We start from the raw sequence: 13036 nt of genomic DNA on the forward strand, positions 1-13036 counted from the left end.
AATGGTAGAATGTAGAGAGAGAAAATCTCGAACAAAAGGGAAATTGATTTTGCAAAAGTGAAAAGACAGGGAGAAAGAGAGAGAAAAATTTTGTCAAAAATACGAAAAGGCAGTAAAACATAATGAAATTCCTTGGACGACGTGCTTGTCAGGCAGTGTGGGCAGAAATGACGCGCCCTAACAATGCATGTCAGGTACAAAGCAATGAGGAAAAGACACGTGTATGAAACGGCTGAAAAGGTTGTGCGTGACAACTCATACGCGGTTAGAACTCTTGACATTCTTGAAGTAAATGAAGCAATAACCTCAGCTAAAGGAGTGATTTGGTTTAAGATGCTTAAAGAAATTGATTCTTGATCCTTGGTAAAGTGGACAGTTGAGTGATGGTTATATGAAGCCGACGAGTCATGATCTCGGTTGAAGAGAAGAGTGAACGTTAGTCGACATGCTATATGGACAAACGATGTAGGTTCCATCATCTCAGGTTACCAAGGTAATAGAACTTAGGGAGTAGTTGTGGGGACATATTTTATGAATAATAGCACATGGCTAAGGTGACGCCGAAGTCTCAGTCAAGGTGCCACGTGGCCTGGTCATGATGCCGAGATAATCTCGGCTAGGCCAAGGTTATCTGCGGAGATGCCGGATTCTGAGATAAGTAGATAAGGGACAAGAGTCCTAGAACAGAGGAAGATCTCATTCTGGATAAAAATAAGGCTCAAAAAGAGTTTATCTCTATCTAGATGAGGGTTCAGGATGAGCATTGAGCCTGAGTCTATTAAAGCAAAGCTTCTAAAGGGATCAGGTCATTGCTAGTTATAAAAACAATGCACCCTCGTGGGTTTGAGGTAGGTTCTTTCTTGTGAGTTTAAGCACAATTTGCTATATTTGAGAGATATCGATTACTGACTTGATCGTCGGAGTGTCCCCGGGTAGACAAACCACTGTCGGATTCTCATCTTCTTGTGCAGGTTGTTGGGCTTAATCTATTCTGTCGATACTCTCTAGTTAAGTTCCTCGTTTGGTTGTGTGGTCAGAAACCAACACCCACAGTTTTCTAAGATGAAATTCAGATTCTACCCTTAACTATATTTTATTTGATGCGTGACATGTCTTAGAAAATATTTGCATCTAACAAATAATGATGTTACTGTTTGTAAGGCTCAACATCATATGGTTGGCATGCGGTGGAGTCAACATCGATTAGGTTTGATTGGGTTTTGTCCACGCTGCACTACCTAAGCTACGTTTGGGAAGTAAATTTGGGCAAAAATAGTCATATAGGATAAAATTGACTATTTTAGTTAAATAGGACAAAATATTGCATTCAATCTATAATCATTTCAGATTTTTCTCTCATAAAAGTCAAAAAAACTAAAAAGTCTATCACAAACGAAATTTTTTAACAACCCAATTCACATCTCAAACAAAGCCCTAATAAAAACACATGCAATTCTAAACTTAGCCTCACTTATTACTATTGGCCTAATCAAACCATTCTAAACTAATTCCTAATAGAAATGGGAATATTACTAATTTGTTCTTAATTAACTTATTGTCCCTTAGATTTTAGAGACACTTCATATGCACTATTATGGAGATATTACTAATTTGCTCTTAATTAACTTGTTATCCCTTAGATTTTAGAGACTCTTCATATGCACTATTAAGTCTTTAAATGATTTTAATATCCTCATTAAATATCTTTTATTCTCTCTCATCTTTCTTCTATTTTTGAAATTTCACACCACCACCATTCATTGCCACCATCACTATCTATCGTCGGCCACCGTTGCAACTGTTCACACCACTATCGTTGACTATCTGACACCACTACTACTATCGTCTACCTGCCATTGCTGCCGCCACCTTATTGTTCGATCTCCGCCATTGTTCACCAACAATTTCCATAATATTTATTTAAAATCCACTGTCACCGATCTGCATTTCATCATCGCCGATCTATACAGTTCTATCATGCATACCTATTTCGGATAATGGTAATGCTAGGGATATCTAATTTTCTACCAAATAAATGACTAAATATCTCACATGGGTGTGGGGTCTACTTTGTGGAGCCCACATCCTTGTGAGACATTTAGTTATTTATTTGGTATAAAATTTGGAAACTATAGCATTTTCCTTCGAATAAATTTCTGGGATCCAAAATCCAGGTCTAAGTATGGCAACGAATTTGATTTTGTGCATAAATTCTTACTTTTAAACTCAATTATTTTAGCAATACGATTTCATATTTTATTATAAACTTGACAGTTTTAACCTATCTACCACTATACTTTATGGTATCTAATCAATGCTCTTTCAAATTATTTATATTAAAATTAAATTGAAGAAATATAACAGGGTTAGAGAATTTTGCCATCCTTACCTGGGTCCCTAGCTTTTTTGTTGGGCAAATTTGGCTATAGACCCCTTTTACCTTCATTTTATAGTTAAAAGGACCAAGGAAAAAAATTATACTTTCAAAACTCCCTCGTAATTACAAAATCTTATATAAAGGTCAAAATTTATTATTTAAATATTTTATCAGACTATTATACCCTCATCTAAATCTTCCTATCCCTCTGTCATGGCTCCACTATTGCCTTCGTCGCTCGCCGCCACTCGATGATCTCTCCCCCTGTCACCGCCGTCCGTCGGTCTGACTCTCTCTATCGCCGTTACCCATCGATCTCTCTCCATCCGTTGTCACGGTGCTACTCCTCTCAGCTCCTCTACCACGCCGCCGCCGCCGCCGCCGTTGTGACCATCTTTGAACATCACGGTTGTTCTCTCTCTCTCTCTCTCCTCCATCTTTCTTCCTGCCATCGTTCGTAGCTACGACGACGTTAATGGCGTCATTGTGAGCTTTAATCGACTACAGACATTGACGATCATTGAAGGGTTAAGGTTTCGAACTCCCTCATGAAGTCGATGAGAGATATAGAGATAAGAAAAGCCAATTGTAGCTCCTTATCCGCCTCTTTCTTAGATCTCTCTATTTTCTATTTTATCTTTCCTCACCTCTCTCTCAAAGGCTAGAAAGCAATTTGAGTTGTAGATGTTGCCTTATTGTTTTCAATTGGTTTTTTTTTTTTAATTTGTTAATAGATCTAAGAGTAAAATTTGATTCTAGTTCATTCGTTTAGTATGTATTTTATTTTTTGTAACAGTAAAATTTTACTTTGGTTAAAAATATGTTGATTTGCTTAAAAATATAAAATTTTACTTTAAATCATAGTAAACTTTACTGTGATTTAGAATAAAATTGTACGTTTAGAATAAAATTTTACTCTGAATTAAAGTAAAATTTTACTTTAAAATACACTGTAAGGATGACTTGTGAGGATGGCTTAATTGGAGAGCTAATAGATGAGAGCAGTATAGTAAAAGAAACAAGTTTTAAAATATCAAAAGTTTTTTGAAAGCATTTGTATAATTCTTATCATTTTAAAAAAGAAACCTTCCTCCCAAACCAAAAACGACCCGACCCGAAACCATACTACATTCACTAACTCGGCCATCTCACGCAGCCCACGCTAGAGTAACAAGCGCGAAGCAATGCGATTAGGGCTTAGGGTTTTCAAGTTTCGAAGTTCATCTCGAGAACGTAAGGTTGGTTGATATCATCATCATCCTCCCCTCTTACTTGGTTTTAATTTTATTGTTCTTCTGTTTGATTGAATTCTGAATCCTAACCTGTTTGGTTGCTTAGAAAACGAATCTTATCTGTCTATATATAGGTGGAATTGACATGAAGGTTCTACTTGATCATACCTAATTAGTTGAAATAGGCTTCCTTTGAGAGTTTTTGTGTTGTTTTCTTTTTATATAGCGTTAGAATTTCAGAAATTTTAGATTTCCGTTTCGGTTTCTTTCCCTTTTTCTTGGGAACCAAAAAGATTTTGGTAATTTTTGTGGTCTCGTAAAAACCGGGTTATGGTGTTCTTTTGGTTTGCTCTTCCTTTCTTTCTAGTGATTGCAAAATGAAGTGAATTACAATGAATTTGAGCTGTTATAAGTGGCCACAATGAATCTAAAGCCCCAAACTTTTTTTGGAAACAAAAAGAAAAATAGTGTTATGCCATAGGCTAACAACACCTATTGATGTCATTATGCTCTCTATAATCCTTTTCTATCCATGCAATCAATCTAATGTTGATGAAAAATGGTATGGTTGTATCCACGAGGATGTGCTTGAATGAATAAGCCTGCCTCCTCTGATTGACTCCTATTTTCACATAGAGACTCTCTTTGATCCGTTTGGATCATGGGGTGAGAAAAGAAAAGAAATGATTATATTTTCTCACGTAGATGAGAAAAGAAACGAAATGATTATGATTTCTCACCATTGTGTTTGCATGAATAAAAAGAAGAGAATGTGGTTTCTTACCTATTTTATTTGGATAGTCAATAAAAGAAAGTGTTTTATTTCATTTTATCAAAATAACCTTCTATATTAAAAGGTTATTTTTCCAACTTCTTCCACTATAGGGTAATTTTGGCATTTTAGAAAAGTTTCATTAAATCTATTTATTTTCTTACCAAATCTCATCACTTTTGATGAGAAACAAAACAAAGCTTTGGTGAAAGTTATTTTCTCACAATTTGTCACTTACTTAACCATCCAAACAAGTGAAGGGATTTTTTATTCTCACCATTTCTCTTCTTTTCTCACCAAATCCCTCCATCTAAACGGAGTGTTAGCATATCAAGGGCATCAAGAAATTTGCTAATATTTTGAAGATTTAGTGTGAACTTAAGTCCACTTGGAAGCTATAATTGTTAGATGAGCTGAAAGGGGCAAGTCATGGTATTAATGTTAGATGAGTCATTTTTTGAAAATTTGCGTGTTCTCGTGTCCGTGTCTGTGCTACATAGCTTTTTATATACTTTGTAAAAAATATTAATTTCTTCTTTTCCAAATTCATGTATTTTGCAGAATCAATAAAATGTGGAATATGTAATAGTTTTCTTTCCACTTCTGCTGTGCACATCTTTCACGGGCTAAAAGGTTAACAACCTACATTTGTGGTGATCAATTTTGATCTCTTGTATTATATGACTTTGCAAAGGAGCAATTAAACATAAAGGAAGTTTCAAAGGATTCTGTTTACACCAACAAGAAGATAGTTTTCTATCTACCAGCTGCAATCTACCTGCCACACTTGATTCACGGATAAGGGGCAGGGTAGAACTGTTTTTTCTCGAGATAAATTATCCCGCTTTTGGTTCAGATTTTGTGAACTGGGATGGCTTGATAACTTATACAGGCAGCCCTTTTATCCTACATATGTGTGATAATTTTGTCCCATTTTGTCCCAGGGAAAGATGGGACAACTTAGCCCATATTGAGACTTTCGTCACAAAATGACTAATGTACCTTCCTCAAGATAACTAATCCTTTCCGAAACTCAAATATGGTTAAAGTTTAGAACTTGAATGCCTTAAAAATCAGTTGCAGAATTCTACCATGGCTGGTTACATTAGGTTAATTACAGTAGATTTTGCATCTCAAGGGTGTTTCTTGAGTTTTGTTAAATTCACAGGTGGAAAGCAATAGTTTCAGAATCCTAATTTTTTACGTCCAGTGCTCAACATTGGATTCTGTATCTTTTATCGGCAAAAGTTATGAAATCGATTAAATTTGTGTTTGGTTCACAGGTTGAAGGCACACCAAAACAAAGTTCATTTCTTGGAAGATGGCTGGGGTCTTGCGTTTTGGCAACCTTGCACCCAAGACCAAGAATCTGGTGGTTGCTGGAGGGTTGACGGCATTTGTTTTTGGTGTTTATTTCTACACCATGAGAGCTGTTGGAGGTACCGATGAACTTCAGGTGGCTATTGATAAATTTGAAGGGCAGAAAAACAAGAACTAGGTTGAAGCAAAGATTGGCATCCCAGGCCTAATGTTTCTTGTTGTGGCTCCCGTTGTTTTTTTTTTTTTTTTTTTTTTTGGATCTTCAAAATAACTTCAGTACATAGTTTTCAATCTAGTTTGGCATCGAAGGCCTAATCCTCTTTGACTCTTTTTCTTTTTGAACATGCATGTTGATGTATTTGTTTAGAACTAAAATAAAATAAAATAGACTTGAGTTGTTTGTGACGGGTGCATGTAGGTATAGCTTGAGCCGCAACATGAAATCTGATAATGAGATGGACCCTTGAGATATCCATGTAATTATGGAAATCTCTTTCTGCACAAGAGTACAGAAAGGAGAGTCAGAACCTGATACATAAGTGTGAATTGCCTCCTTTTTACTTGGAAAAATACTATTTTTACAAAAAAAATTCCATACAAAATGATGTATCAGTGACATTTCAATCATATGTAATTTCAATGGACCCTCTACTTTAAAATAATTAGTTTTAATACAATCATGCCATTCTTTATACAAATTATGTACAATTATTCTATTTGTTTATCGTTACTCTTTTATTTAATTTAAATTTTCAATGTAATGAAGCTTCTGCTTTATCAAACATCTCTACACACACACAAAGGATGGTAGAATTTTTTTCAAAGAAAATCAAAAAATACCATGTCATTCTTTCACTTTTTGCAAGGAAAGTTAGGAAGCAAACCACCAGGGAAGTTAGGAAAGTTTAGGCACCTACACCAAAATAAGATACCTCACAAACTATTTCACCACATGCTAGAAAAAAACAGATTTGCTTCATGATGTAACCGAATAAAATGTTAGTTCTGTGTTAGGTAAAGACGCCTCACAATCTATTTCAACACATGCTAAAAAATACAGATTTGCTTCATGGTGTAACCGAATAAAATGTTAGTTCTGTGTTAGGTGAGGACTCTGTTTGAGGTTGAGCTACATTGCCCAGTTTGCACCAAGAGATTGATAACAAAATATTAATAACATCAGCACAGAGAAAAGTGCAAAAGAACAATCCCATTTTTAACACAAATTCAGCAATGCACTGGCATTGAAATAATCTATGACATCACCGTGTAATTCAGATGGTAGCCAAAGTTCGTAACCACTGTCGCTCGTGTGAGCAACATCATGAAACAATTATGTCAACCAATTGGTTAATAAAGTCTATAGTTTGTGAAAATAATCAGCATATGGTTTTTTATGTCTTCTGGCCTCCAATCAGGTCTACGATGTGTTCATAAATTGTATCACATCACATATACAAGTTGCCAAAAGTTGGGACTCATATACTACAGTGTCGTTCTATTCACTCATAGACAGAGAGGACTTCAATCTTCCTACAAGATGTGGCAGTGTCTTGACGCTGTCTTGTATTGACTGGTCGACACATGACTCCAAATCCTTCGTGGCGTCGCTTCTGATCTGTTGGAGCTTGGCTGCCTCAAATTTGTCTTGGCAGACCATTAGAGACCTATTCAACCTTTCCTGAATACGTCATCAGAAAAAAATGTTCAAATAATCTTTTATTAGTTTACAGAACCACTGCTAGAACACATTCATACAAAAAGTTTAGAGCACAATCAGAAAAATAAGGCTTAGTTTGGTTATGAAAAAACACACAATTTTCTAGCCCATTAAGTCCACAAGGACACGAGCAATGCTTATAGGAGATTCAAGAGTCAATTTGGCCGACCCTATAACCCATAAAAAATAGTGAACAAAAAGACCAGTAAATGATAAATTTAATAAATAAATAAAACCCTCCACACACACACATACAAGGGAGAGACGAAAAATAAGTCCAAAATCTATGTCAACATATTAATATACGTGGACAGGGACCTATAGTTCATTTTTCATTCAGCTGAGCCCAAAGCTTGTGTCATCCTCAAACAATGAATGAAACCCAATAGATGAGGCCACTCAAAGGCCATCAAAGAAGCCTTAATGCATAAAAAGCAAAGTTTTAAAAGGCTTTGCTGAGGCTCGCCTTGCCTCGAGGCTAAGGTAAAATGCATCAAGGCTTTGATTTTCAGGCATTACTCCCCAACGGCTTGTGCATCACAACTTGAGATATGCCTTTTGCGCATAAGCATATGAGGAGTGCGCATATGCAGAGATTGCCTTGGGCTTTTGTTAAACTTAGTCTAGTAGATTGTTTAAACATAAAAAAATAAAAAATAAAAAATAAAAGAATCCCTTTTTGCAACTATATTCTATAGGAAAAATTAAGTAAAATGATCAATCAAGAAAAAACACAGTTAATGGCCAAGTGAGAAGCTCCATCACTAAAGTTAAGAATATCAATTTCACTTTCAGTGAAGGCAAATTTCCTTTTATGCAGTAAAAAAAATTCAACACCTTGAGGAGAAAAGTATTTACACCTTTACATTTAATTTTGTTTTTATTTTTTTTACTATTTTAAAATATTTAATTTATTCACTAATTATTTACACCTCAACGCCTTGAGACCTACGCCGCGCCTCATGAAGGGTAAAATGCCTCGGAGGTACACACTTGCCTTTAAAAACTTTGATAAAAAGTGTCATAAGGTCTTCAAACATAAAGGCTAAAAACTTTTCCTACTAAAAGGACTCCAAATTTAGAATCTTCATACTTTAGTAAGAGTATCCTACACATAGGAAAGACCAGAGACAATCCCAAAATGCAACCCATGGAACATTGCCTCAGTTCATCAGAAACTTTGGAAATTAACAAAGATACCCCTGGCCAGAAAGTACATAAAATTTCTTTTCTTTTCGTTATTTATTTTTCATTCCATTTGAGTTAGATCATCCCTTAACCTCACTCGGTCTGCCTTCTGATGGTTGTGCTAGAACAAAATAATTTTAATCTTTTGAGATAATTCCGTTTAAATCTGTGAACCTCTTGATGCTTTTTGGTAGAGCATCAAGAAATATGCTTCCACTTTTGCCATCTCAAGATGCCTCATTTATACTGGGCTTTCCAAGAGCCTCATGCAATCTGGTAATGCTAACACTTTACCTTCATTTGTGACAGAAAACACAAATATGATAGGAAGCTGATGTTTAGGGGCCAAGATGGTAAGTTGGTAACAGGAAAAGTCCTTGATGCCATACTAATTGATTCCAAAGCAGCGTCATTCCAAATTGAACATCCCTGCCAAAGAATCAACAATCTCACTAGACTGCTCATATCTGGCTGTGTCTCACTTCTTTACCATAAATAATCCCTTGTCCAATTTCCTCAACAACCTATATGTCTTTTCTTTCCACTCAATCCTCAAACCCTCATCTCTGGAGGGTGCAAACATACCAAGTTGTGTCAGCCAGTGTCAGCCAGTTTAAGCTCAGTTTGCCTAAAATTTCAGATGTTCAAATTTTAGTCAGCACTCCTGACAAGCTTAACCATCTTCAAACCTAACCGGTTCGGCAACTACACAATCTTTCAAACTCAGCTTGTCTTGTATGTATTTTGTTATGCGTAACATATACCAACTTTCCAATTTACTACAATTTTGAAATGTCAAATTAATAAGAGTGAAAAAGCTAGTCGGGCTTTGATCTGGACATCCCAGTGCCAATAAAAAAAAAGAAAGAGTGAAAAAGCTGATCAAAAGCGTAGGAGAAATTAACAAATTCTATATAAACTAACGTGATTGTATCATACTTGACATTACTTTACTTCTAGTGTGGCTTATAGATCTTCAAATTTAGAGAAGGTGTTTGCACCCATTTTTGCTGGGTCTATCGACAGGTGGACCAGTTGGAGTGTGACATGTGGTAAAGTCAAGTGAGGGTTCAACAGTTATTTGAGTGGGCAAGCAACATGAGAGAGATTAATAATGTGCATTAAACAGTGCAGATGATGGAGCAGTTACTGGCTAAGTCATGGGCTTAGTAGGTGACTTGCAAAAAGAGGAATGTGCCAGGTGGGAGTTTTTATCTGTCGATGGAGGGTCCAAGAGATATGTGGCAACTTAGAGGGGAAGCAATTCGACATGAAGAGATGAAGGATTGGAGAGGTTTGACAGCCTAAAGGTCAGGAAGCAGTTGCAGCAGTTACGCAGTGATTGTTACAAGACTCAAGGAGGTCATGCGATCATGGGCCAGGAAAGAAAGGAGAGGATATAAAGGCTAGAAATTTGAAGGAATAAGGACATTAACAACAACATAACAACTTAGCTTTTAGACTTGGGAGTAGTTCATTGTAATTTAGGAGTAATTTTTTCCTTTACAACTTGAACTTTGTAACTGGGTAAACGTTGGTGATTTCAATTTGAAATTACTCTTGTTTATCTTGTCTACTTTGTTACCATCAGTTGATATAAAAAGTTTGTTTTCTTCCTGTCTACTTTGTTACTATCAGTTGATCCAAAGAAGCCCTCATCCTTTTGAGGCATTCAAACCAGTACCACAATTGCTTAATTGTTCCTCTTTAATTGTCTAGTTTGAATTATTGTTTGGTTGCCGTCGATCTAGACCTAGCATAATTTTTACTAACAGAAGGGCATCACAAATTTTAGAAACCTACATCTTGCAATTATTATGTTCGCATCCACGAGCCAACTCAAGCCAACCTTGGGCCTGTCTGACTTTCATTGCTTGCTACATTCGCTTGAAAATTAGCCTTGATTCATCTAGTAAATAAAGGAGTTGAAACGAGTCAATTGTCTAGCCAAGTCCAAGTTGTTTGTGAACAACTCAACTTATTCGCAGACCTACATTTCTGTCATATTTTCCCTATGATTATGCTCCGATATTTCAACTTAATATCCTGGACATTGCCCTGAACCGTATCTTCACAACGATTGATTGAAATCATCAAAAGCTTTACTAATCTTACCCCTTCCCTGACCTGCTACCATCCTATCGCCTGCCTGCCACTACGCTTGCGGCCAAGCCTTTCCGACAGCTTGAAGAGGCATTCTTGCTAATGAAAGATGGGCATACGGATGATAGAGACAGGCACCCCACTGCTCCTGCAACAGCTACTGCTCCTGCTGCTGCACTCTCGGCACTTCATCTTTCCTGCCTTTCTAATAGCTCCCGTTGTCGCTATGGTAGGTAGGGGAAGAACTGAGTAGAGATATCTATATTAGGGTAAGCACTGCCATCAACTTCCTTCATGCTTTTAGTTTAGTATGGTCTCTAAGAAAAAAGTGGGACCTATGTTCTTTCTTTGATATACCTTGACCCAAATCTACAATTGCCATACTTGTGTGTGCTATATGTGCAGATTGAATATGATTCCGACCAGTTCAAACAACAACAAAATGTGGGTAAAACCGATTATTGCAAATTTCTTTTCAAGTTTCAAAAAAAAAAAACCCTTACTTGAAACTTGGCCATTTCAGTGTCAACAAGATTCTGGGCTCTGAGAACAGGGACGCTGCAATTTTCCACACAATTGTTAATCTCATCTTGGGTTCTGGTCCTGTCAAAGCACTGGTACGCACACTTGAAGTAGGATTGCTGCAGAGACGATTCAAAATCAAAACAACCCATCACACAACAATCAAATATAGGCATTGTATATGCTATGCATAAAGAAAGAAGAGTTCTGAGAGAGAGACCTGAAGAGTGAAATTGACGTGGTCTTGGATAGGAGAGAGTTGGGTTTGAGTTGCTGTGTTTACTTGGTTGAGTTTTCTCCTCAATCTCTCAGTCACAATTTGCTCTTCAGCTGCTGCTATGTGATCCATATCTGGGTTTGTCTGTCTCCCTTTCTCGCTGGGTAGTACTAGTAGTAGTAGCGAGAGGGGTCTAAGGGGGCTTTCGGTGCGGCTCTCTTTCTTTGCTCGCTTGGGAGAAAAGGGTATATCAAGTAAACGTAAGTATTTGTTAAAAAATTTTAACCTCAAATTTAAATTTGGGGCTCGTTTAGAAACATATTTTTTAATAATATTTTAATTTTTTTAGTTAAAATATGATATAAAAAATGTTTGAGATGATTTTTTAATTTTTTATAAAAAGATATGCAAAAAAGTATAGAGAGAAAATAAAATTTTTGACTTTTTGGTATAAATTGTTGACTTTTTAATTTTTTTTAGTGACTTTTTGATTTTTTACTAAAAAAGTCACTTGCCAAACGAGGCCTTAAACTCGTTCAAATTTTAATAAGGGTCCGTTTGGAAATATCATTTGGGTTAAAATAGTTATATAAGATAAAATAAATTATTTTAGTCAAATAAGATAAAATGTCATATGTAACTCATAATTATTTCATTTTCTCTCTCACAAAAGTTAAAAATACCAAAAAATATATCCTAAACAATACTTTTTAGCCCAAAAATAACTAAAAAGTCAACCCACATCTCAAATGAAGGCTAAACAAGTTCAAACATATTAAAATTCAACTCGTTAACTGATTCATTTAACATTTATTATTTATATGTTAAATAATATAAAAATATGTATAAAAAATAATATGTTATTTATATATTTAAAAAATGTAAATTGCAAATAATAACTAACTATAGATAATATATTTATAAATTAGTAATGGTAGATATTATTATTTTGATAAAATATTAATTTTTTTTTAGTATGTTTATATATGTTGTATATATGATTATATAATCAAAATTTTAATTGTTACTTTAGTTTTATACGTAAGTATAAATTTATAATTTTTTTGACTTGTTAAGGCCCATGAACAATCTCAAGTACAAGTCAAGTCTAAGATTAGCTTAAGTTTAGTTCTTTAAATTTTATTAAACTTGAGAAAATCTCAATACATAAGTCCAAACATATAAAAACTCGACTTAACTTGATTCATTTATAGCCTTAAAAGCAAGTAGGTGTGTAAATTTGGCCCAACCTGGACTTGGGCTAGCCCACGTCACAAAATCTAGACCCAGACCCAAACCCACTCAAGATAGGGCTGGCCGAACCTTTTTTTTGGCAAAAAATAATTGATAGATATATTATATATATAGATTATTTATGAGGGATAAAAAGCAAATGAAAAATTGTACTAAATTATTTTAGTTATGATTAATGAGATATTTAATTATATTTCATGTGGTATTTAGTTATGATTAAAAATTATGAAATTATGTAATTTTCTTCTTTTATTATGACATTGTTTTAATTATGATTCATGAGTACTATTTTGTTATGCCTCATGTGGTGTTTAATTATGATTTTTTTTAA

At 35.2% G+C, this 13036-nt stretch overlaps 1 protein-coding gene and 1 non-coding gene across 2 annotated transcripts; one reads left to right on the forward strand and one right to left on the reverse strand.

Moving 5' to 3' along the window:
- The first annotated feature begins 3481 nt into the window (after window positions 1-3481).
- On the forward strand, window positions 3482-6106 carry LOC114265909 (uncharacterized). The gene is made up of 2 exons (XR_014333159.1): window positions 3482-3615; window positions 5665-6106. It is a non-coding gene; the product is annotated as an uncharacterized LOC114265909 (transcript).
- A 790-nt stretch (window positions 6107-6896) lies between these two features.
- Window positions 6897-11696, reverse strand: LOC114265908 (uncharacterized). The gene is made up of 3 exons (XM_028206770.2): window positions 11455-11696; window positions 11216-11353; window positions 6897-7382 (listed from the first exon to the last, which is right to left on the reverse strand). Exons 1-3 carry the CDS (start codon window positions 11581-11583, stop codon window positions 7200-7202), a joined length of 450 nt encoding a protein of 149 aa, XP_028062571.2. The 5' UTR covers window positions 11584-11696; the 3' UTR covers window positions 6897-7199.
- Between the last annotated feature and the right edge of the window lie 1340 nt (window positions 11697-13036).

The sequence above is a fragment of the Camellia sinensis genome, chromosome 6 (assembly GCF_055761805.1).
Source record: "Camellia sinensis isolate YWXY chromosome 6, ASM5576180v1, whole genome shotgun sequence".
NCBI classification, from domain to species: Eukaryota; Viridiplantae; Streptophyta; class Magnoliopsida; order Ericales; family Theaceae; genus Camellia; species Camellia sinensis.